The sequence below is a fragment of the Rhinopithecus roxellana genome, chromosome 16 (genome assembly GCF_007565055.1).
Source record: "Rhinopithecus roxellana isolate Shanxi Qingling chromosome 16, ASM756505v1, whole genome shotgun sequence".
Classification (NCBI taxonomy): Eukaryota; Metazoa; Chordata; class Mammalia; order Primates; family Cercopithecidae; genus Rhinopithecus; species Rhinopithecus roxellana.
In genome coordinates, this window is record NC_044564.1 from 94,503,733 (window position 1) to 94,528,882 (window position 25,150).

A 25,150-nucleotide genomic window follows, 5' to 3' on the forward strand; every position below is an offset into this window, starting at 1 on the left:
TAGAAAGAAGTGGGAGCCATAGTGAATGAAGACGTTTAAGGGCAGATGTTAACACCACTAAGCCCTTCACTCGGGATTACAGGCTACACTTTACCCCTCAAACTGTAGAATTCAGTGGAATCCATGGCCTTTACCTCTCTATAGATGACCTTTTTCCTACCCCTTCACATCTCCTCTTTTTTTCCTCTCCAAACTGCCCTAGATTTAGAGGTTTATTTTGAAGTAATAATCAATCACACACAGCAAAGTCTCTCCCAACACCTGGGGAGCAGATGTGCTGGGATTATCACTGGCATTTGAAGGGTGAGAAAACTGAAGGAAAGGAATCTGACTAAAGTGGCACAGGTTAGAACTAGCAGAGTCAGGTCTAGAACTCATTTCATATTTCTAGAATTGTGTGATGATGTACTGATAAAGTTCTTCGGTGCCTGGACCTAAGTATTATAGTAGGGTCAATTTCTAAGTTCATTTTCCGTCTTTTACCTCTCAGTGGCCCTCAACTAATGTTTTTTGCCCCCACAGGTCGGGTACTTGCAAAAGATTCCATATTCTCTCTGGCAGTAGGGGTGAGAATGTTGCTGGCAGTGGTAAGAGTGGCAAGGTGGCCAGAGGACAGGGACCTGCCATTCCTCCTCAGCCTCCAGTAAACCAAGAGCAAAAGCCAGAGGCAATTCCTTCTGATACTCAGCAGCTAATTCATTACAGGGAAGACAGGTGATTGTTCAAAGGGAGCTTTTAAATCATAAAACAGACACATTAATTATAACTTTAACAAATGTTATTAAAAGCAGCAATTAAAAACCATGAATCTTTTTGAAGGTGCAGAGGGTTATAAGGTCAGTTGGCAGTAATGCAGCTATTATCTGGTATGAATGAAATGCTGGGGTGGGCAGTCAGGGTGACCTCATTAGGCCTTGTGCTATCTTCCCAGGTGGTGAAGACACCCCTTCCCCGCTTTTCCCTCTCCAAGCCCAGAGCCTCCCCAGAGCCCAGGTAGGGAAGGTCCAGATGTACTGTAACAGGATTGCTTGTCCCAGGCTATCTCAGAAGTCTGGAAAGCAGGCCTAGGAGGTTGCTGGGCTCTCTGAAGCCAGGCAGGAAGCTACAAATTGAATCCCAGGTCCCACAGCACCCCTGGGCTAGGGGCTGGCTTCCCAGCTCCCCTTCCACCTGGCCCCAGTTGGCCCCTGTGGCAGCAGCTGTGGGGCTGAGAAAGGGGAAGAACTGGGTCCAATGCCAGCTTATCTATGCCTGGGCTGTGCCAGGGAAGCAGAGGAAAGTGGGTGGGCTGTGCACAGGAGGTGAGGTCCCCCTTAAAAGGCACTGTGGGAGCTGAGGTCTAAGATGGGGGGCATCTAAACTATCTCAGGGACCCCCTGAACGCTCACAGGTAGAGAGGGGTCAGGCCTAGTAATGGAAAAACAGCTCCTGCAGGCCTGCTGCCCCACCAGTGCCTCTTGCTCTACCACCACCTTCGCCTTCCTGCTGGCGGCCTGCAAAACCAGCCAAGCTGGAGGCCACAGCAGCAGTTGGCAAGGCTGGTCCCCATCTGGTGCCCACCCTCCACGTCAAGGCACTTTTGTCCACTTTCCAATCAAGTGAGTCAGTTTCTAATATCTCTGGAAGCAGCAAAACATGAGGGGTCCTCTTCCCCCTCCCAATTTTGGTTTCCCTCCAGATGAGGCAGAATTTGAATGTTGTTCCAAAAATTCTCTTTCAAACCCCGATTGGCAAGAGCTTCCCTTTGAGGGAACTGAATGATGCAGGCCCTTTAAACATTTCAACCTATCCCAAAAAGTGATTGTCCATTTCAGGGCAGGGCAAGGGACATGAAAGAGGGTGAGTCCCCTGTGCTTCCCTATGGGACCAAAGCTGGTTGATGGGCTGAAAGAAGGGGCGGGAGCTGAGCTTTCACATTTAGTTGCAGCACTTGGGCCCTGGAAGTGGGCCACAGGAAAGCCAAGAGAGGAGCCAGCAGGCCCAGAGGGACTGTGTGCCTGTGTGTGTGAGTACACTTAGGCATGTGGTGGTGTGGCCGTGTGGGGCTGTCTGCGTGCCTGGAGCTGAAAGTACAACACATGTGGATGGAAACTTGTGGGAGTGGGTGTATATTGTCTGCTGTGTGGTGTCTAGTGGGTCTGGGGGTGGGAGGCACCAGAAACAAGTTTAGCACGACATGGTTTCCCTCCTACCACCACTGCCCAGCCCCGTCCCCCAGGTTTGGAAGGATGCCTCCATTCCAGCAAGGCCAGGCCCAGCTCTATGGAGACTGAGGGGGTGTGGCCAAAGCTGACACTGACCTCCAAAGCTGATACTGGCAGCCTTCACTCTCAGCCTGGACCCTGGTGCTGGTGCCTTCTGAGGCAGACCCAGCCCTTCACTCTTCAGATCCTCGCAGGCTTTCACAGGGGCTTTCTCCCACCCTACTACCTCTCTCCAAGGGCAGTGGGGAGTGGCAGGAAAGTGGAAGAGAACAGCACTGAGCAGCATCCTCTTATCCATCTCTCCCAGGCTCTCTCAAAGGTGCCTGTTATGTAGTCCCTGGGAAGACTGGCTGCCCCACGGGTCAGATGTAAAGGGTATCCAGCGGAGGGACAGCTGTGCACACACAGGATGTGCAAACACACCCAAAAAGGGGTGAGAGGTCAAGGCACACAACTGGGGACAAAGACCTGGGCCTCAGGAGGAAGGGTCCCAGAGCAGGGGACTCAAGGTCAGAGGAACAGATAAACAGAGTTTGAGGGGTTGTGGAGTGTGTAGAGACACAGGCACAGGGGTAATGAGCCTGAGGAGGCCCTGGAACAGAGCTGGTACAGCAGAGAGACGCAGGCCTTGGCCTGGCAGGCAGGCAGGCAGGCAGGGAGGGCCTTCTGCCAGGCACTTGCAGCTCTGTCCTGCTTCCTTCTCCCACCCCAGCCTGGAGAAAGCTGGGGAGCCTATGGCTTCTGCTGCTCCTCCTTTGGTTTTCAGGACCCCTGGCACCCCTGGGGGCTAGTCAGTAAGGGGTGGTCCCTTCCCACTCCACCAGGTACTGAACCTTGCCCTCAGGTGTGACCCTCCGAGCCAACACCTGGTACTTCTCCCCACAGGCCAACCGCCCAGCTGCACCAAAGTAGTTGGTGATAGATGACTTGAGGTGGGACAGGGATGAGTCATCTTCACTGATGCTCTCAAATGTGTGGCTGTCAATGCCTTCATCTGGCCGCTCCGGGACTGAAGCCCCCTCTGCACTGCTGTCCGAGGGGCAGCGTCCATCCAGCTCAGCTGCCCACCGCTTTGCCCGCAGGGGCATGTATGCCTTGGCTGCCAGCTTCCTCTTTCTGCTGCCCACTGTCCATCTGTATCAGGAGTGGGAGAGGAAGATGATGAGAATGAGATAGAACCATCATGGTAGATTCCTCTCCCTGAGCCCTCCCCTAGTACCAGGAAAGTGGAAGAGAACAGCGCTGAGCGGCATCCTCTTATCCATCTTCTCCCATGCTCTCTCAAAGGTGCCTGTCATGTAGTCCCTGAGATAATCTATTCTCAAGGCATAGATTATCTCACCAGATCCTCACAAGAGCCCTGTGAGGAGGGAAACTGAGGGTCCAGAGGAGAAAACCAGGTAGGGAGTGGCAGAGCCAGGATTCAAACCTATGAACGTCCAACTCCAAAGCATATGCTCTTACAGCCAGGATCCCAGCACTGCAAAAGTGCAAGAGCACCATTCTCTGAGCCTCCTGAGGCCATGCAGTGCAGGGGCCCTGCTTATCCTGCCTTGCCCCTCACCAGACTCGTGGAACCAGACAGGTCACATAGGGCTGGGGGTTAGGGACTGAAGGACCCTATACCCCAGACCCTGGATAGAGAGGCTGACAGACAGACACAGACACACACAAACACATACACACACACATATACACACAGGACAAGGCACAGATTCAGATGCTTAGAGACAGAAACTGAGACCTGAAGTGCTGGTGAAACCAAGGAAACAGGAAGAAATAGGCCAGGCATGGTGGCACACACCTGTAGTCCCAGCTACTCGGGAGGCTGAGGCATGAGAATCACTTGAGCCTGGCAGGCGGAGGTTGCAGTGAGCTGAGATCATGCCACTGCACTCTAGTCTGGGCAACAGAGCGAGACTGTCTCCAACCAACCAACAAACAGGAAGAAAGAAAAATACAGAGGCAATAGCAGAGGATACCTAGACAGATGTCAAGAGACACAGACTCCAAGACAGATCTCTACAGGTACTATACCATTGTACTTTTTTTTTTTTTTTGGAGATGGAGTCCCACTCTGTCACCCAAGTTGGAGCGCAGTGGCACGATCTCGGCTCACTGCAACCTCCACTTCCCCAGTTCAAGCGATTCTCTTGCCCCAGCCTCCTGAGTAGCTGGGATCACAGGCACGCACCACCACGTCTGGCTAATTTTTTTTGTATTTTTAGCAGAGGCGAGGTTTCATCATGTTGGCCAGGCTGCTCTCAAACTACTGACCTCAGGTATCTGCCCACCTCGGTCTCCCAAAGTGCTGGGATGACAGGCGTGAGCCACAGTGCCTGGCCAGGCATTATACTTTTAATTCTACTTTTGCAAGGGTCTCAAATATCTTAAAATACAGTGCAGCCTGAGTGCAGAGGAAATCCCTGTGCTCGACCACTCCCCATACTGCTGAGGACCAGCTGTTGCCAGACCAGCTGTATTGGAGATGGGCCCCCAGGGATTTCTGTCCCCACTCCTAAATCTTCCACCCTGCAGGATGCCATCTTCTGTCTTCCCCTCTGTCAGGCTTCTAAATAAATGGCTCTTTCCCTTAGAGACTCCAGAAGACAGGCACCATATTCAGACAGCCAAGAATCAAGGTCAGGGAACCTTGTAGTCCAAGAGGCAGAGACATGCAAGCTCATGGCATGCAGAGGCCAAAAGTGAAAGAACCTCTGGTCCAACCACCCCAGAACTGGTATCATCCAGTGGGAGGTGTTGTACAACCTTCTGCAGCAGGTGAAGCATTCCAAAGGGATGGAACCACGGGAGCCTGAATGCCTGTACTTAGATCCCATCTAAAGCCCCATGACTCAGAACCAGAGGGTCCGAGAGCCAGACTCACAATTGCAGAAGGCCAGGTACTGCCCGCTAGAGACTGAGACACATAGAATGACCCAGACACGACAGAAGTGGGAAGTGGAGGGGCTGGGAGGAATGATGGTCCTGGCAAAATGTGAACACCAGACCTCCAGGAAGCTCACCTGGAGTCATAGGAGAGGCTGGTGGAGGCAGAGCCAGAGGTGCTGGCAGCGTCGGTGGAGTCGACATCTGAGAAGAAGGTCTGGCCTGAGCTGGCACTGAGAGGAGCAAGACGGTGAGCCTGCTGGTGGCCCGGCCAGCAAGGTCCTGCCAGCCTGGCCCGCAGGGTCCCCTAACATGCATCCTTCATCCCAGTGGAGGCCCATCTTCCCACAGCTGAGCTTCCCACCACCACACCTGTCTGTTTCCTACCCAGCCACCCTTTAACCCTTCAAAGTCCAAGAAGTCAAGAAAATCTCCCAGAGCACCCTTCCCTGGTGGTGACGTAAGCACTGGTGCCAGTAACTCGAGCGTGATCCGAGGCACCTGTGCAACACTTCACAGGTCAAGAGTGCTTTCATTTGCATTATCTTTTTTTTGTTGTTGTTGTTGAGACGGAGTCTCACTCTGTTGCCCGGGCTGGAGTGCAGTGGCCGGATCTCAGCTCACTGCAAGCTCCGCCTCCAGGGTTCACGCCATTCTCCTGCCTCAGCCTCCCGAGTAGCGGGGACTACAGGCGCCCGCCACCTCGCCCGGCTAGTTTTTTGTATTTTTTTTAGTAGAGACAGGGTTTCACAGTGTTAGCCAGGATGGTCTCAATCTCCTGACCTCGTGATCCACCTGTCTCGGCCTCCCAAAGTGCTGGGATTACAGGCTTGAGCCACTGCGCCCGGCCCTCATTTGCATTATCTTGTTTGAGGAAAATAGCTGAGGACGTTCAGAGAAGTTAAGGAATTTTAGGTAAAGCTACATAGCTAGTACTGATAAGCAGGGTCTGGAGCTCAGGTCTGACTCTAAAACCCTCCTGTGTCCTCAGGAAAATACTAAATGACCTTTAATAATTTGGGAAATAAAATGATGGAAGATGCAGTTCCTGTGGAATGCATGTGGAATACAAAGGAGGGCATCTAGCTCAGCCGGGGGAGGGTTAGTGAAGCCTTCCTGGAAGAAGCAGGGTCCTGAGTTTCAGATGGGCTAGGGCAAGGCAAAGGGTATTTCAGGCAGAGGGAGCAACATGAGCAAAGATGAGCAGGCATCAAACAGCATGGTGAATGTGCACATCCATGGGGTGAGGCGGGGAGAAGCAGGAGGGGAGGGCTGGAGAAGAGGGGAGGGCTGGAGAAGTGGGGAGGGCTGTGGTGCTCTGGGAACAGGGATGTTATGCTGAAAGCTCTACCGCAAAAAGCCCCTTCAGGCAGACTCGCGCAGCAGGGATCCTTTTAACTGGAGGCTTGGCTTTCTGCTTGGTTCCCTCCCGGCCTCCAGAGCAGACTTCTCCGCTAGGTCCCTCACCTTTTTAAACTTTGAATTTCATCCAGCGTGAAGTCAAATATGCTAGCCAGGTGGTGGTTGGTGCTCCAGGCTGAGGTGAAGTCACTCTGTGGACACAGGAAGGAGAGAGGGAGGGTCAGATAGTGAGTATCAAATCCGCCTCCCACACAGGCTGCCTCCTATCCAGCCAGGGCTGCTGAGGGCTGGGCCCTTCCTAGGGTAAGACCATCACTTATTCTAAGTCCTGACCAGGGAGCCAAGTCATCCCAGTTCTAGCCCTGCCTTTATCTCTAGCTGACTGTATGACCTTCACCTCTCTGGACCTCAGTTACTTCGACTGCAAAATGGGGACAATAACCCCTGCCTTGCTTCACTCTTAAGAGATGTCAGGGCCAGGCATGGTGGCTCACGCCTGTAATCGCAGTACTTTGGGAGGCCGAGGCGGGCGGCTCACGAGGTCAGGAGATCGAGACCATCCTGGCTAACACGGTGAAACCCTGTCTCTACTAAAAATACAAAAAATTAGCCGGGCGTGGTGGCAGACACCTGTAGTCCCAGCTACTCAGGAGGCTGAGGCAGGAAAATGGAGTGAACCCCAGAGGCGGAGCTTGCAGTGAGCCGAGATGGCCCCACTGCACTCCAGCCTGGGTGACAGAGCGAGTCTCCGCCTCAAAAAGAAAAAAAAAAAAGATGTCAGGAAGTGCAGTAAAATTAAATAATGCTTCTAAACCGCAAAGTGCTGGGACATGAGGCATTGCTAGGATTACTGCCCACAGGGAGGGGGCTTCAGGGAGGAGGTGGGCTTCAAGGAGGAAAGAAAGTGCTCTGGAACCCTGGTTCCAGGCTGGGCTCTGCCACTTTGATGAGTGGTCTCAGGAAAGTCACTGCCCCACCCTTCCCTCAGTGTCCCTACCTGGACAGTGGGGACAAGAATATTACCTGCCGTTGTACCCCAACTTTGGGTTCCTGGGAGAACTTGGGGGGAGATAAAGCAGGGGTCTTGGAGTGCCTGGCTTAGCTGTAATAGGGACTGGCTTCTTCTTTAAGGGACATGAGAGAGTTCTCTGGGCCTGGGGGACTTAGTTTTTGACACAGGAAGCCCTAATATGTGCTGACCCTGTGTATGAAAATGGAGAATAAGAAAACAAGGAACTAACACTGGGAATAGCATCTTCCAGCAAAAACTTTGATCTTTTTCTTCTATAAACTCGCCTTTTCTGCTGCTGGAATTCGTGAGGCAACAAACTGTGGAGACAGAAGAGGGAGAAGGTGGCCCCGTCAGAGCCTGAGGGCTCTAGGGTGGCCCAGAGGGAGGCGCCGCAGGGGCGGGGGTCACAGCAGTTGGGGAGACAGGCTCTGAACACAGCTGCACCTTCACAGGGAGGCCTGGGGAGGAGGGAGAGTCCTTGGGGGCAGTAGGGATGGGAGGGTATGGAGAGGGTATAGTGGGCAGAAAAAGAAAAGGTGCCTCCCCAGGCACGTACATCCAGATGCCCGGCCCCCCCAGTGCCAGGATGAGGGGGCTCAGATGAGCCAGGAGAGGGAGGGACCCCTCACACACACTGCCTTCCCCTTCACCTCCTTGCCCAAGTCCTAATCCAGCAAGGCTGGGTCCTCAGATCTGGCTTTTCCTCCCTGCGAGGCAATGAGGGGACTGTGGTGGTGAAAGGAGTTGGGGATCTGGGATCTGGGATCCTGCTCAGCCACTACCTAGCCCTCTCAGGGTCCTACAGCTGGGACTGGCTGGGTGCAGGTCCTCCTTGCTTGCTTGGAAGCAGAGAAACCAAGTTTGGCGGCAGCCCTGGCCCCTGGGTCCCCGAGCACTGACCCAGGCTTGCTCTTTCCTCTCTTACGCAGCTCAGAGGAGGCGCTGTTCTCATTTGGCAGCAGTCCCTTGTCAGGCAGCAGCTTCCCTGGTGGGTTGGGTGGGACGCGGATGCGCAGGCGGAAGATGCACTTCTTCTTCTTGATCTCCTTCCCGCAGAGGAACCTGGGGGGTGGGCAGCGGGAGGAAGAAGCTCTGGAGTCCATCAGTTCATCCTCCTGGGAAGTGGGGTCAAGCATGACACAAGCCTCTCTGCCTCCCTGGACCCAGAGCTAAAATCCAGATGCCTCTGGAGATGCTGATTTCCCCAAAGCCCATGGGATGCGGGGTTCCAGGTAGAATATGAGAACACAGCTGGTGCCTCCTCCCTGTGCTTCCTCCTGCACGAGTATGGTTCTTGCTGCTCTTCTCCCTTTTGTTTGCCTCAACCAACCCCAAGGCCACCTCCTGCAGGAAGGCCTCCTCCAGCTCACAGCGGAACTCCTATGATCAAGATACTGGAACCTATTTCATTCTGTTCTCTCGTTTCCCCAGGAGACTGAAAGCAACACTGACTGGGCTGCCCTGTGGCTGAAGAAGTGACCCAGACATAGCCCTACCCTCTTTAGTACAAGAGGCCCCCTGCCATCCCAATGGACAGTCCTCCAATAGAAGGGCAGGGGACCTCTTGTACTGAAGAGCAGGGCTTTGGGCCCTAAACCATGAGAATGTGGAAGAGAGAGTGGGTAATTCTGCCTAGAGGTGTCTGGAAGAGTTTCAGGGATGAGGACCTTGTTTTATTCCCCACCATGACCTTAGCACCCAGACAGGCCCGACATAGAACAGCAAATCAATGAATACTTGTTGATGGAACAAATGAGTAAAAAAGACTGAAGCGCATCCTAGGCAAAGGGCAGAGCATAAATAAAAGTGCCAGGTGGGAAACCAAGGGCTCAGGATGGCTGGCACCCAGGATACAGAAAGCAAAGGGACAGTGGCAGAGGACACGGGCACAGCCTGGTCTTAAAAGGCCTTGAGTGCCAGGTTCAGGAGCCTGGGCATGCCTCTGTGGTGTGGTGAAGGACGTGACCAGCTGTGTGTACTGAGAACTCTAGATGGGAAGGCAGGGGCTGAGGGATGGGTCAGGAGGCTGTAGCCCACCTCAGATGATACACCCATCCCTCAGTGCCTGGCCCATAAGGCCTAGATGTCTAGAGCAGGAGGGGCCCTCAGAGAGCAGGGGTGCAGCCCCCCCCCAGAGCTGAGCCCAGTACCAAAATGTGGCAGGCTGCTGGGGTGGTTGGAGTGGCTGTGCAAAGGAGGTGGGGTGCCCCCTAGATCTTGGAGAATGGAAATGATTCAGAGAGAAGGGGAGGAGGACCCAGGCAGGGAGCACAGCCTGAGCAAAGGCTATGAGGTAGGAAGAAATCTCACCTGTAGATGGCCCCACCACGCTCCCTCCCCACCCTGCACGCACCGGCTTTTGTAACTGTTCAGAGCATTGAGGAGATGCGGTCCTCGATCTGTCACGGGGGTGCTGGTGAGCTGTGGGAGAGCAGGCCAGCAGGACATCAGACCCAGACACATGGCGCATGGGGAGGCCCCAGCCCCTACTCCCTCCCTTCCATCTCCTGATGCTTCTGAGTCCTCCAGGTGAGGACCACTGACTCACTCCAGGATCTCAGATAAGCCTTTTCACCTTTCCAAGTTCATTCCCATCTGTAAATGGAGAGAATACCTCCTGACCTAACTGTATTGGGAGCTTTAAAAAGTCCATACCCTTGACCCAGTAGTGATACTCCATGGAATCTATCATGGAATCTATATATCTGCAGATACAACATGAAATGGGAACAAAACTTCATATACAAAACAGTGGCATTGTTTCTAATGGTGGACGAATGGGAAAGAAACTGTCCAACAGCAAGGAAACAAGTAAGCTATGGTAGAAACCAATGCAGCCATTAAATTAGCCGGGCATGGTGGCGGGCGCCTATAATCCCAGCTACTCGGGAGGCTAAGGCAGGAGAAATGCTTGAACCCAGGGGGTGGAGCTTGCAGTGAGCCAAGATAGCGCCACTTCACTCCAGCCTGGGCAAAAGAGCGAAACTCCATTTCAAAAAAAAAAAAAAAAAAAAAGTTTAATGAAGATTCTAATAATACGGAAAAGAATAATGTATACTAAAAATAAGATTATTTAAAATTGCATATACTGTATCATTTAAACCATGAAACAGAAAAAAATATTCATAGAAGAGAGTCAGAAAGGAAATGTACCTATGCATTAGTTCTAGTGATTTCTGGGTGGTGTGATACGGATTTTTTAAAAAGTATACTTCCTTATACTTTTTGGTACTTTAAAGATTTTTCACCAGGAATATGTACAATTAAAAAAAAAATCAGGGCCGGGCACATGGCTCACGCCTGTAATCCCAGCACTTTGGGAGGCTGAGGTGGGCAGATCATGAGGTCAGGAGATCGAGATCATCCTGGCTAACACAGTGAAACCCCGTCTCTACTAAAACTACAAAAAATTAGCCGGGGATGATGGCGGGCACCTGTAGTCCCAGCTACTCGGAAGACTGAGGTAGGAGAATGGTGTGAACCCAGGAGGTGGAGCTTGCAGTGAGCCGACATCGAGCCACTGCACTCCAGCCTGGGCGACAGAGTGAGATGCTGTCTCAAAAAAAAAAAAAAAAAAAAAAGGCTGGGCGCGGTGGCACAAGCCTGTAATTCCAGCACTTTGGGAGGCCGAGACGGGTGGATCACGAGGTCAGGAGATCGAGACCATCCTGGCGAACACAGTAAAACCCCGTCTCTACTAAAAAATACAAAAAAAAAACTAGCCGGGCGAGGTGGCAGGCACCTGTAGTCCCAGCTACTCGGGAGGCTAAGGCAGGAGAATGGCGTAAACCCGGGAGGCGGAGCTTGCAGTGAGCTGAGATCCGGCCACTGTACTCCATCCAGCCTGGGCGACAGAGCGAGACTCCGTCTCAAAAAAAAAAAAAAAATCAGAAAAAAAGTTACTAAAAACCAACTCTGTGTGTATCTTTTAAGGTTTTATAATATCTTTTTTTAAAAAAAATTATCAAACACTGTAAATGAAGATGTTAATACATAAAATGTTTTGCAAAGCATAAAGGTTATTCTTTTAAAATTCCTTTTCATCGAAGAAGGATTTGGGGCAGTCTATAGAGAAGATGCCTCACTCTGTATGTGATGGAGGGGATTATAAGGATGTCATTAGGGAAAAGAAGACACAGCACCCCCATGGGAGTGATTAGGGATCACTGGCTCCAGCTCTGGCTCAGCCTCAAAGCTCTGCTGACCACAGGCAAGTCACTCTCCAGCTCTGACTCTGAAGGTCTCCGTTTGTTACTTCACTCCATGGATCTGAGGCTCCCAGGCCCCTGGTGACCCACTATTCCGCATAGGATCAGCAGTGGGCAGACCCACTCCATGTTGCATCCTAGCCAGGAAATCTGGAGTGGGTCAAATACTCAGCAGAGAGCTGTGTTCCAGCTAGACTTGATCTAGGGCCTCAGCTCCCCTCCACTGAGCTGCGAAGGCCCCAACCTGCCCACTGCCAAAATCTGGGACTGGGAAGGCCCTTAAAGGACACAGGCTCAGAGGCCTGGACTCAGGGATGCAGCAACTCAAGGGTGAGAGTTGAGACCTCCATCCTAGTCCTGCACTGCGTAGCCCTGGGCAAACCTCTCTGTCTCCTGCCACTGACATCCCACAACCCCGCATACCTTGCCAAGCTGCAGGAGTTCCCAGTGGTGGTTGACAAAGGCCAGAATCTCCTCAAAGTCAAAGTACTTCTTCTTGCTCTGTACCCCCAGATTATAGAGGGCCAGGTGAACCACATCCACCCTGGGCAAGGGGGCAAGGAGGTGGGACCAGGTGAGGTGGCAGCCTGCTCAGCCAGCGTCACAGCTTTCTGGGTCCAGGCTGAGAGACAGGGGCAGAGCTGGGACCCAGTAGCTGGAAATGGAATCGTTCCAGGAGGGAGGAGGGAGGGGAGAAGCTGGAAGGAGCAGCGGTCAGTTTGGACTAAGCCCCACCCTCTCACCATCGCAGGGGCAGCCTCTCGATGTACTCTGGGCCCTGGTTACACACGGAACAGAAGAACAGGTAAAACCTGTGGGTGGGCAGAGAGAGGGGCCTATGGTGGGAGGGGCTCGGACACCCCCCAGTCCAGCCCCCTGATCTCCTCACTCGCCACCTGCCTTCCCATAATCTTCTCACTCCCAGGGCTGTTGGCCACTGGGGGGCAAGGACAGAGCAGGACAGGGACTAAGAGATACCCCATATTCCTTCTAGCCCCTGCCCTCAATCCCCTCCCCAGTTCTTGCCCTGAAGCGTGGCTGAGTTCACAGAGAGTGAGCTGAGCTAGGTTGGGCTGCCATGGTCACCCTCTTCCCCTCAGAGACAGACACACACGCAATCACAAATGACATGAGACACCAACCAAAAGATGCATAACATCAGGTTTGACATCCATAATGACTCCATTAGCTTAGCTCCATCAGCTAGAAGCCACGTTAAGTCGTCCATTTCCCCAGCGGCTTCCGTAACAACCCTGGGCAGGGCTGGCGCAAAGACTGTGTCACCCCTTCTTCCCCAGACACTTAAGGGACTGGGGCATAGGGAAGGCAGGCATTTATCTAAGGTATGCCACAAATCAATGGCAACTAGGGATGTGGCCCAGAATACTTCTTTATTGCCTCCTGGCCCTGCATAGCTGGGAGATCCCCTACCTTGAGCTGCCTCCATTAAATAGGTAGGCATACATTGTCACAGACCCCCTCTTGTCTGGAGCCTGGCAGTCAACCTGCAGGAGTTGTTGCTGCCATCCCTGCCCCCTCCCTACCACGCCCAAAGCCCAGTTGGACCAAATTAGCACCTACCGGTCTCCAAACATCATGGGCTCATTGAGGCACTGGGTGCAGGCCTCGTGGAACCACTGTCTGCACCGGTAACATTGCAGCATCCGCAGGTACCATCTGGAGAGACAGAGGAGCCAAGGTCAGCCAGAACCACACCCCCAGTCAGGTATGAGCTTTGGCAACCTTTCCCAACTTAAATTTGCCCTCTACTGGCAGAAAGAGAAGATAATTCAGTTACTGAGCACTTAGGCTGTGCCAAGGGAGGACCTGGGAGGTGGACATATACTCTCATTTGACCTCACGACCTGGTAAAAGATGGGACACTGTCTCCATATTACAGATGAGTCACAGGTGAAATGGCTTGCTCTAGCTCACTCAGAAGGCAAGTGAAGGATGATGACTCAAATTCTGGTCTCCCTAACTTCAAAGGCTGTGCTCTCCTTGCCATGCCACAATGAAGCCACCATTTCTGGACTTGCTGCTTCCCAAACACTGCTGACAGGGAAACGTTTGCCTTGGAGACTACACAGGAGAATAATGGTTTCTGTCAGCTGCACGGGGGCGAGACTACAACTGGCTTTTCTCACCTGCAACTGTATCTGCTCTATCATGGTCATCCAATAACTATTCATGGAATATGAAGAGCAAAATACTCAATGCTTCATTGACACATTGTCAGGTGAACTCCAGGTTAAAATGCAGATTCCTTGGTCCACTGCAGACCTATTCAATCTTTGGAGAAGCCTCTGGGATGCATTTTTAACAAGCATCCTGTGCAACCCTGCCCATAGGTGTTGAGAAGCACTGCGTTAATGCAAGAAAGGTTTCCATAAGCATTTCTCCATCTGACAATACTTGGGGAAGCTCATAGGCCTGAAGTTAAGGTTAAACCCATTTGAGAGATGAAGTACTTCAAGCATTGCCAAGTTACCCCGCTGGAGCTTGGGGCTGGGATTCAGGACTTCAGAGGGTCCTGAAGGCTGAAATTCCTGAGGCCAGAGACGCTACCTCTTACATCTATGGTTCCTTCCACAATGCCAAGTGCACTCAGCCCAAGGGAGCAAGCTCAGCTGCCATGGCTACATAGGGACCCAGGTCGGCAAGGAAGCATCAAAGACTCTTGCAGCAGAGCCAGGACAAGAATTCCCTCCACAGTGGTCCCGACATAACATGCCCTTACCCCCGGCCCCCTACCCCTGCCTGATTGCACATCTCCAGGGAAAACAATCTTTCCTATTTTTGGAGACAGGGTCATCTTGCTTTGTCACCCAGACTGGAGTACAGTGGCATGATCACGGCTCACTGCAGCCTCCATCTCTCAGGCTCAAGTGATCCTCCCACTTCAGCCTCCTGAGAAGTTGGGACTACAGACAGACATGTGCCACCGCGCCAGGCAGGAAAAGGATCTTAATATCTTACCAGCAGCCGGTTCCACTGACTCTGACGGTGAAAAGGCTATCTTGACTTTCATGCATTAGTACCACCACTACCACCAGTAACAGCTCACATTTTTTCCAGGGTTTACCAAGTGCCAGGCACTATGTGAACCTCTATGTGAATTATGTAATTCACGCTCTGCTCATAACCACCACATGATGGGGAAACTATTCAGAGAGCTGAGGCTCAGGGATTGCACAGCTGGTAGGCAGCAGGGCCAGGACGTGGACGTCCAGGGAGGATTCGCACTATGTCCGGCCCAGGCTCTTAACCACACTTCAATACTTCCTCGTTTCCTACGGAGCTCCAAGGAAACACTTCTGCCCTCTAGCCCTGCTCCATAGTGCTAAATGCCACGCGCAGCCCGGCCCTCTGTTCTCCCTTTCAGGTCCCGCCCCCTCGGGCCCCACCCCGAGGCCTCCCCTTCGGGGGCTGCCCCTTGAGGCCTCGCCTCCTCAGGTCCTGTCCCCGAGGCCTTACTATTCCCTCCTCCCCACCCCGCCCCTCCACAGGGTGCTTCTCAACCAGCCCCCACCTCCCTGGCACCCTGCTTGGGCTGTCGTAACCCGCCAGGTCCGCCTCCCGAGACCTCGCTCCAAGGTCTAACCTTCCGGACCCGCCCCTCGAGGCCCCGCCCCCAGGTCTAACCTGCGGAGTTCACTTCCCGAGGTCCCGCCTTCAGGGCCAATCTTCCGGGCCCACCCCTCGAGGCCCCGCCTCCGTAGCGGCTGACACCCCAGTCCCGCCCCCCGAGGCCCCACACCCGCGGCTGACACTCCAGGCCCGCCCCTCGAGGCCCTGCCCCCACAGCACAGCACGCTGGGACCGCCCTCAAGGTCCCCGCCTTGGCTGACTGACACTCCAGGCTCGCTCCCTATGGGCGGTCCCCACCGCCGATTCTCGGAGACCTGCCCTGCCGCCCGGGGGGCCCCGACACCCTGCCTTACTCTCCGGGCCCGCCGCAGTAGCAATAGCATTGCTGCTGGTTGGTGCGGTGGGGCGAGTCCCACTCGAGCTCTTCGGGCTGGTAGGACAGCACCATCTTCACGGCCTGCAGCGTCCTGGCGATGGCGCCCTTCTTCAGCGCGCCGCCTTTCTGGGGGGAGACGAGGGCCCCAGTCAACCACCAGGTTCGGGTGGACCACACGAGTCAGGACACGGCTGTCTATCGAGGGAAGTGCTGCCAGGGTTTGGGGGACCCGCAGATATTCCAATGTAGTCAGAAAAGCAAGAAGTTTTTTCTCATTAATTCCAAACCCATCCCCTCTATCCCAGAAGGAACTCCGTTGATAACAGAATTAAGAGTAATAAGCGCAATAAAGGCAACAATTACCAACATGTATTTACATGGATTTTCTTTTTTAATAGTAAAGTATCATTTATTGGTCCTGTTATTCCCGACACCAAACCCATCTCCACTTTACAGTTGAGGAAACTGAGGCTCAGGGAGTCTACAAATCCTGGCCAAAGACAGTGGCAGAGGTGCTGTCTGTCTCCAAAGCCCAGGTGTGGCCCTTCTGCTTGGAGCTCAGGCTCTGTGATTGGAGTCTCTGGGCTGCCCCACTGGAGGAGGCAGGAGAGGCAGGGACTGGGGAGGATGAAAGGCTCACCCGCACAGCCAGTGCGAAGATGCAGCGTCGGCAGAACCAAGGTGTGAGCAGGGGCTGGTCGGCACTGCCCGCTATGGGGATGTGGCACTGCTGGTGGTAACCTATGGCAGAGGAGGGGGCAGTGAGTGCCCACAGGGACGCCGTGGCCCAAGGCCAGTTGGCCCAAAGGAGGCAGGACTGGGAAGGCTGAGGGAAGTCCTAGGAGCTCTGCCTGCCAGCTGCCGGGAGTCTGGCTGCTGATGCCCACCAAGGTGGCCAAGTCAGTGTCCAGGCTGGGAATTAAATGACAACATTGGCCAGTTGGAGCGGGGAGGGGGGGCACAGGAAGGTCTGACTTCAGTGCCTGAGCCCCATCTTCCCCACCCATCCTCTCCGTTTAGCAGGGCCCCAAATTACATACACCATCATACCCTCCCAGCTTTCCCCAGGATCTCCTCCCGAGCCCTCACTCACAGCAACTGGCCCCCTTTCACCCTGGAGTGCCAAGAGAAACAGGAAGCCAACAGAGGCCCCAACAGGCTGGAGCAGTACCTATCAGGGGCCAGTGCGTGGGGACCCATAGGTTGGGGCCTTCTCAGGGCCCTGCTCTCTCCACTCACCCAGGCCACACTTCCCGCAGATGAGGATCTCATTCAGCGGCCCTGATGTCTTCCCCAGGCAGATGTTGCACTTGGGCTCCTCTCCTGGAACGCCGGCTGAAAGAGAGGCCCTCGAGGGTCAGATCCAGCTCACAGGAATGAGAAGTTTTATACTCACTCTCCAGATGCCCAGCCTCTACTGTCTGCTAGGCCTAGCACTAGGACCCACATGCCACCTCACTGAATCTCCCCAACCACTCTGAGATGCCTATCATCATTACCATTCTAAAGATGGGGAAATTGAGGCTTTGAGAGGTTAAGTCCCTTGCTTAGCTAGCAAGGAGAGGGTGGGATTAAACCCATGGCTATCTGACATCAAACCCTTTGTTCTTTTGACCACATCATGCTGCCTCTCCCACCTTATTTAACTTGTTTTGTTAAATTGTCATTAAATAATTTTTTAAAACTTTATTATGGGATAATATACCTTTTTTGTTTTGTTCAGATGGAGTCTCACTCTGTAACCCAGGCTGGAGTGCAGTGGCATGATCTTGTCTCACTGCAACTTCCGCCTTCCTGGTTCAAGCAATTCTCCTGCCTCAGCCTCCCGAGTAGCTGGGATTGCAGGTGCATGCCACCACGCCTAGCTACTTTTTATATTTTTAGTAGAGATGGGGTTTCACCATGTTGGACAGGATGGTCTCGAACTCCTGACCTCAAGTGATCCGCCTGCCTTGGCCTCTCAAAGTTCTGGGATTACACCCGTGAGCCACCGTGCCCAGCCTAGAAGTTATAATGAAACTCCATCTTTTCATCACTTATGAACTCATGGCCAATCTCGTTTCTACTATATTCCCACCTACTTCTCCTTCCTGTAATTATTTTGAGTCCCAGATACCCAATAGATTTTCCATAAATATTTCAGTATGTATTTCTGAAAGATCAAGACTCTTTTTAAAAAACATAATTACAACACCTTTACTGCACGTAAAAGTTAACATAATTGCTTAATATCATTAACAAATTCAGTTAATTTCTCATTTCCAATTGTCTCTTAAGTACAAATGCCTTAATACTTTTAAGTCTGTTCTTCTGAATCAAGGTCCCCAAGTAAAGTCCATACATGGTGACTAGCTGATGTTTTTAAAATTACTTTTAATCTACAGGTCCCCTCTCCATCTCTTTCTTTACGTTTTATTTTGGTTGAAGAATAAATATGTTTTTATGTGTGAAAGGTTTGTACATATACATTAAACACATTTTGATATGTGTTTCTGTCTTCTTTCTCCAGCACGCTGAAAGTTTTGTAAGGGTAGAAATGGTATCTCTTCAGCCGGGCACAGTGGCTCACGCCTGTAATCCCAGCAGTTTGGGAGGCCGGGGTGGGCGGATCACAAGGTCATGAGTTCAAGACCAGCCTGCCCAATATGGTGACACCCCGTATATACTAAAAATACAAAAATTAGCCAGGCATGGTGGCGTGTGGCTGTAGTCCCAGCTACTCGGGAGGCTGAGGCAGAAGAATCGCTTGATGAACCCGGGAGGCTGAGGTTGCAGTGAGCCGAGATCATGCCACTGCATTCCAGCCTGGGTGACAGAGCGAGACTCTGTCTCAAAAAAAAAAAAAAAAAAAAAAAAAAAGGAGGCTGGGCACAGTGGCTCACGCCTGTAATCTCAGCACTTTGGGAGGCCGAGGTGGACAGATCACAAGGCCAGGAGATTGAGACCATCTTGGCTAATATGGTGAAACCCCGTCTCTACTAAAAATACAAAAATTAGCCGGGTGTGGTAGCGGGCGCCTGTAGTCCCAGCTACTCGGGAAGCTGAGGCAGGAGAATGGCGTGAACCTGGGAGGCGGAGCTTGCAGTGAGCCAAGATCACACCACTGCACTCCAGCCTGGGTAACAAAAAAAAAAAGAAAGAAAGAAAAAAAAAGAAATGGTACCTCTTCATCTCTGTATCCCCAGGACCTCACAGAGTGTGGCATGTAACAGGTGTTCCAAGACATGTTTGTTGAATATATGGCCAGGCAGGAACCTTGCCTCTTATTCCTAAACATGCTCCCAGGAAGGTGGTGTCCACAGTGCGTCTCAGTAAGTCCTCACTGGCTTAATGAAGCAATTGATCAATAACTACAGTGGTGTTCAACCTTATGCTCTAATCTCGGGAGATACCGGAGGGTCGCCATTCTGCCCAGAAGGGGCAGTTCTGGCTAGGAGACAAGCCATTCTTCAGCCGATCACTGTGGGTACCTCCAAGGAGCCTGATATGTAGTGGGCCTCCACAGGAGGTCAGCTAAGGTGCATGGTCATCTCCATCTAGCTCCTTATGCTTTCAATAAGGGGGTAAACCAGGAGAGGAGATCCTCATTGCTTTGGATATTTATATGATACATTTCAGGGGTTGGAGAGGAATCGGTCTGCACTGGCCACAATTTCTTGGAGAAGGGGGCAATTTGAAAGCTTTACTAACTGGCTGGGTTCTGCAGCCTCTACTTGGCAGGCTTCTTGGAATCATCTCTTACGGTAACAAATTCTTTTTTTTTTTTTTTTTTTTTTGAGACGAAGTCTCGCTCTGTCGCCCAGGCTGGAGTACAGTGGTGCAATCTCGGCTCACTGCAACCTCTGCCTCCTGGGTTCAAGCAATTCTTCTGCCTCAGCCTCCTGGGTAGCTGTATTTTTAGTAGAGACGAGGTTTTACCATGTTGATCAGGCTGGTCTCAAACTCTTGACCTCAGGCGATTCACCCACCTTGGCCTCCCAAAGTGCTGGGATTACAGGCATGAGCCGCTGTGCCCAGCTGGTAACAAATTCTTGAGTAACAGCTTCTCTAAAACCAATAGCACTGAGCTAACCATTTTACATGGATTAGCTCACTTAAGCCTCCCAACCACCCTATGAAGCCAGTAATTTCACTTCATCTTTCACATGAAGAAACTAAGACTCAGAGAGGTCATATTACTTGCTCTGCAAATGCAGCTAGTAGTGGCAAAGCTGGTCCAAGGTCTACCTGACCCTAAAACCTGCTTCTTCCCCCTCTAGGGGCCATGTCTCTTCTTCTGTTAGAGTATAAATGGCAAACATGTTTCTCCTCTCATGCCAACTCTGATTGACAGGTAGTAGCTGCTTGGGGCTCCACGTTGAAAGCACATGTGTTGTCAATGGCTACTGATGTCTGTTGTGTGTATAGGAAGGGAGAATGGTGGCAAAGATGGCCCTGACTTGCCATCTCTGTAAGGGAGAGATGTCAGCTTTCTGAAGGCAGGGATGGCACCCAACCCAGATTCCTTTCAGCCCTGAAAGCTGGTCTAGCTCCATCCAGGCATGTCCAGCTTCACCCTGCCTATCTCTGCTTTATTGTTTTTTCTCGCATTCCTCCGGGCTCCTTGCCCCGTGGAGAGGGCTGCTTCCACTAGTTTTATTCATATGTTAAATCAGGGATGCTGTGCTTGTATCTAGAGCTGACAATTCTGATTACCTGGACACGCCCCCTTTTCTAGCCCAGACTGACCCAGAGCTTTGAGCAGCTGGAGCTATAGTGTAGCCAGGAAGCAAACACAGGCCTGAGGCCCAGTCTGGCCCTCCCAACACCTCCCTGAGCTACCTTCCCCACCTGCCCAGCCTCCCTCCTGGGGTATGAATCCTCAAGGGGATGACTGATGTCCTAAGTACCTTCCCAAGTCAATATACAACCAGATTAGATCATCATCACAGGGGGGCTTGGGGTTCATGGACAAGGGCAGATGCCAGGAGTAAGAGATGGAAGGAGAGGAAGAAATGAAGGCAGCAGAGGAGAGAAGACGTGGCGAGGGTGGGGGCTACCTGAAATGTTAGGAAAACTCACCATGCTGTATGTCCTTCCATAGGACCCAGTATTTGGAATTATCTTCGAAAGTCACGAGGCAGCTTTGCTTAGAGCTGCTGACCTGGGGCACGGATAGGAAGGAGCAAGTGAGAAAGGGTTGGGGAAAGCCAACCTGGAACATAGTCTTTCTCCCCCATTTTTGTCTCCATATGCTCCAGAAAGCAGGGCTAGAAGGGAAAGGAGGATGGCAGTTCCTGGACAGGGTGTACTCCTTGTACTCCTTGTCATTGGAGTTGCACAGCCAGGGACCCATGGATGAAAACTTGGTCAGAATGTTGAGGACAGAAGCACAAGTCAGATGCTCCTCTGTGATCCTCTCGAACCTGACTTTTTTGCTTTGCAGGCTCTCAGAGCACCTTTCTAAAGAACAGATTGGATGATGCTGACCCTAAGGATGGTTGGTGCCTGCAAGACCAGGCTCTGGCCCCTCCCACCACCAGCTTTGGGCATGAGGGACAAGAAGGGAATTCCCTGGCAATCCCCCTGCCCCCTGGTCTGACAGCCAGGCTGGAACATGAGCAGAGAGATGCTGAGCCTGAGAACAGGGGCCAGAGAGGACAGGTTTACCCTCTTGATCTTCCCGAGGTAGTACAGGCCATCTGTCCACCGGCACAGCACATACTGGCCCTCCGTCAGCTTGGACATCAAGTCTCTGAAGTTGTTCTTGACCTTCGCCAGGGCTCCCTTGTTGGGGAGGTGGCTGGTGGCACCATAGGAGTCCCGAGTCCCTGGATCCAGAGCTCGATTCTCCATCAGCTTCCCCTGACACTGGGAGAGACAGAACAGGGTTTTTACTTCTTGCTTCCCTGCTTCAGAAATCCCATTAGGGGAAGGAAGGAAACCACCATTTCTGTACACTGTGCTATAAGCCAGACTTGTTTATTATCTCACTGATTCCTTGTGGCCATCCTATGAGGGAGATATTATTATTCACGTCTTACAGATAGGGAAACAGGTGTGTCAAGGAGAAGAGGCTGATGGGCCAAAGGCAGAGCCATGGCCCATACCACACTGTCTTTTAAAGAGACTGGATCTCTCAACCCACACAGAACAAAGTCCCCTACCCAGCGTGCCTGAACCACTCCCTGTTTCAGGAGGCTGAGGTTTTATTCCTTAAGCAAACACACTCCATGTGCTCTGGATGGATGATCTTCTCCAGGGGAGCAGCTGGGTTTTATTTTTACCCCCAACCCCTGCAACCATCCCTACCCAGAGATCTGTCCAGAGAAAACTCACCTAGAAAGGAAAACTGGGTGGCTTGTAACTAGTGTAGCCTGGGTCATCTGTCTTTTGTAATCCCCCCTTCTGTTCTAAATTATGAGCTGATTGAATGGAAACTAATTCTGGGACATTTAAACCCACTTATGCTTTCACCCAGATACACATTTGCTCCAAGCAGTGAAGTCATCCATCCCCATGCCAGCCTCTCCACGCCTGTCTCTCACTATCCTAGTCAACGTCCAGTTCACCCATCGATTTCTCTCTCTCCCTGCTAGTGGCACTGCCTCCATGCATCTCAAACTTCTCTAAGCAATGAGTTGCGACAGCAGGCCATTTTAAGTGCCATGATTTCTGGTTTTCCAGCTCTAGCTTCCATCCTCCTGCCCTGGTCTGAGTTCAGGCCTCATCTTTTGCTTGGGCCATTCATTCATTCATTCATCACTCAGTAATAGTTTCCTGGGCCTTGTGCTCACCTCCACTAGGCATCTGGGGCGGGGAACGGTACTACCTGCACCCAGTGCTAAACAGGTCGCTCCTGCATTCCTGCTTCTCCACCGGACTCATCCGCAGGGCCACCAATGTCCTTCCAGAAACCTTCTGGGGCTCCCCACTGCCCTCACTGGTGCTCAAAGCCGTCCCTAACGCCCCCTCCTTCCCTGCTGGGCTCACCTGGTTCCATGCCCCTCCATACACTCTCCACTACAGCCACACACAGCCTCGCTCTTTCCCCGAGAGCCTACTCGGGTCTCCTCCTTGTGGCCATGGCGCTGGGCACCTGGTGTTATGACTATCTGTTCACAGGGAGAGAGTCCAGTGCCTGTTTCTGCGTGGTGCCTGTGTGTACTCCTGTGAGACTGGGCAGGATGATGTCTACGGAATTGTGCCAGGGAGTGTGTGAAGCTAAGTACGAGTTTACGTGCGGGGCGCTGGGGCGAGCCGGGCACTGCAGTGGTCTCGGCTCCCCAGATGGTGGCGTGGCCACGACCCTCTCCACCCCCACTCCCATCTCCTTTCTCTCCAGCGCAGAGTGCACAGGCTCCCGCGCAGGGGATTCGGTCTGAACCCCTGTCCTCTCCCTGCCACCTGGCTCGCCCGGCGCTGCGAGGTCCCCGCCCGCCAGGCCTGGGGCCAGGCCGGGGCCGCTGCAGGTTCACAAACTGACACTTCCTCCCCCGCTGCGCCTCTGGGAGCCGGCCGGGTCGCCGCACCCGCCTCCACCCTGGCCGGGAGGGGGCCCCCGGGTGGCGCCCCCCCAGCCCCCGCCTCCGTCCTCCCGGAGCGGGCCCCCGCGGGCTGTGATTGGCTGATTCAAACCCATTTGCAAAGAAATGCCTGTTTGCGGGTTCACGTCTGCGTCCAGTTCAAATCCGCGGCACCGGGAGCGCGGGGCCGGGTGGGGGCAGGAAGCGAGGATGATTCATGCGCCGGGGCCTCTCCCAGGGCGGCCGTTGGCTTTTTAAAAAGGGTATTCAGGAGGGGGTAAAATGCTTGCAGAAGCACCCCCTTCGGGTTCAGCGCTCCTCTCCTCAGTCGCTCGGACGCCAAGCCTCCCCCATCCCAACCCTGCTGCAGCCTGACTTCGGACGTGAGCGAAATGCCAAACGCTCGTCCGTCCTTCCCCCACCCCGACAGGAAAATTAAAGATCGGGGGCAAGGAAGAACGACCTGTCACCCACGCCCCCCGGGGCTCGGGAACCGGGGTGGGGCCCCTTTGCCCCGCAGGTACCCTGCACGCCCCGTCCCTACCCCCGAGCGCCCCGCTCCATGGGAGTCTCACCCCCCGGAGGCGTTCGGGCCGCCAAAGTTCAGGGAGATTTCGAAAAGAGAGGGATGAGGGCCGGGAGAGGAGAGCGTGGCGGGGAGTCCGCCCAACAGCGCAGAACTCACCGCGAGGCTGCGTGTCCGCCGGTCCCACTTGGAGTCTGGCCACCAGGCGCATCGGTGGCGGAGGCGGCTGCGCTCGGCCCGCGGCTGCCCGGCCGAGTGTCCGCCCGTGGGGCCGGGGTCGGGGTCTCGGCGGGGGCGGAGCGGGGCGGGGGCGCCGCGGGGAGGAGGGGAGGCGGCGGAGGGAGGGGCCGGGGCGCTCAGGAAGGGGCCCCCCGGGCGCGGGGCGCCATCTTTTTCGCGTTTTCCCGCGAATTATTGACGTCCCGCTTATGTAATTAGCGGGGGCCGCGCCGGCCTCGCCATTGGAGCCCGCGGCCGCCGGGCCCCGCAGCGCAGCCCGCCCCCGCCCGCCTCGCGGGCGCGCATCCTCCGCGGCCACTTTCCCGGACCTGGGCCCCCCGCCGAGGAGCGGCCACACCGCGGCGCACACGGAGACGCCAGGCAGTGCGCATGGCGCACACTGCCGCTCGCACACTTGTTGAGGAAACACAGCTCTGCGCGCAGGCACCGGCGGACCCTGGCACAGACACACAGCAGGGCGGCGCGGACCCTTGGCGCAGACACGCAGACACAGACCCAGGACGGCCAAACGGGCCACACAACAGCTTGCACTCACAGCACAGGCGTTCGGCACAGAGACACAGCCCAAGCGTAATGTAGATACACAACACACAGTGCACAGCGCACAGATACAGGTCAGAACACACCGCAGCATGTACAGGACACACACCACAAAGAGAAGTACTGTACACACCAGCCATAGGCGTAGATACACAAGGGGGAACACACTGTACACAACAGAGACACAACAGAACATGCATGTAAGGTAGACGGACATAACACATAAAACCACAACGCAAGAACAACACAGGCAGGCAAGAGACACAAGTTTCCTGAAAAGGGGGCATTCAGATAGGTTGTGGAAATAGGTTGGTGGGTGTGCCAGGTGGAGGGAATTTAGTGGGCTAACAATGCAATTTTTAAAATATGGGTTAAGAATATCAAAAGGCAATTCACAAAAGAGGAAACCTACGTGGCCGAAATAACCCCAAACAACAAACTGCATAGACACAGTGCACAGAAATACATGGTACAATCGCAAATATATGCCACACGCATAACACGTCATGTAAATAAAGGGCACACAATGAAAGATAACATGCACAGAGTCATACGAATGGCAGATCGAGGCAGTGGGCAGAGCTCCAATCACAGGGTCCCTGCCCTGGGGGGGAAAAGGCAGACACGGTCTCACCAGACTCACTCTTGGGGGAAGGGGGGAAAAACACTTACCAATAACCCCACCCCCATCCTTGCC

The 25,150-nt window shown here is 53.4% G+C and overlaps 1 protein-coding gene across 7 annotated transcripts; it reads right to left on the bottom strand.

Moving 5' to 3' along the window:
- Positions 1 to 717: 717 nt before the first annotated feature.
- On the bottom strand, positions 718 to 25,150 carry PHF19 (PHD finger protein 19). Of its 7 annotated transcripts, none has more exons than XM_030919106.1 (15): positions 25,126 to 25,150; positions 21,292 to 21,492; positions 20,704 to 20,785; positions 16,882 to 16,977; positions 16,283 to 16,383; positions 15,620 to 15,768; positions 13,257 to 13,352; positions 12,419 to 12,487; positions 12,099 to 12,219; positions 9,821 to 9,888; positions 8,368 to 8,529; positions 7,697 to 7,784; positions 6,561 to 6,646; positions 5,231 to 5,326; positions 718 to 3,338 (listed from the first exon to the last, which is right to left on the bottom strand). In XM_030919106.1, exons 1-15 carry the CDS (start codon positions 25,141 to 25,143, stop codon positions 2,996 to 2,998), a joined length of 1,776 nt encoding a protein of 591 aa, XP_030774966.1. In that variant the 5' UTR covers positions 25,144 to 25,150; the 3' UTR covers positions 718 to 2,995. The 7 variants fall into 7 exon arrangements, with proteins under 7 accessions (XP_030774966.1, XP_010370322.1, XP_030774969.1 ...); XM_010372020.2 differs by lacking the exon at positions 25,126 to 25,150 and adding an exon at positions 23,833 to 25,033; XM_030919107.1 differs by lacking the exons at positions 16,882 to 16,977; positions 20,704 to 20,785; positions 21,292 to 21,492; positions 25,126 to 25,150 and having other exon boundaries at positions 757 to 3,338; positions 15,620 to 15,764; positions 16,283 to 16,377.

What these genes read in the sequence shown, in the direction of transcription:
- PHF19 (XM_030919106.1), bottom strand. An exon ending in ATGGAAGGACATACAGCATG is followed by an intron (nt 16,978 to 20,703) that starts GTGAGTTTTCCT and finishes CCTCTCTTTCAG; the next exon opens with CCGGCGTTCCAGGAGAGGAG. An exon ending in AGAGGAAAGAGCAAGCCTGG is followed by an intron (nt 7,785 to 8,367) that starts GTCAGTGCTCGG and finishes CTGTCTCCACAG; the next exon opens with TTTGTTGCCTCACGAATTCC.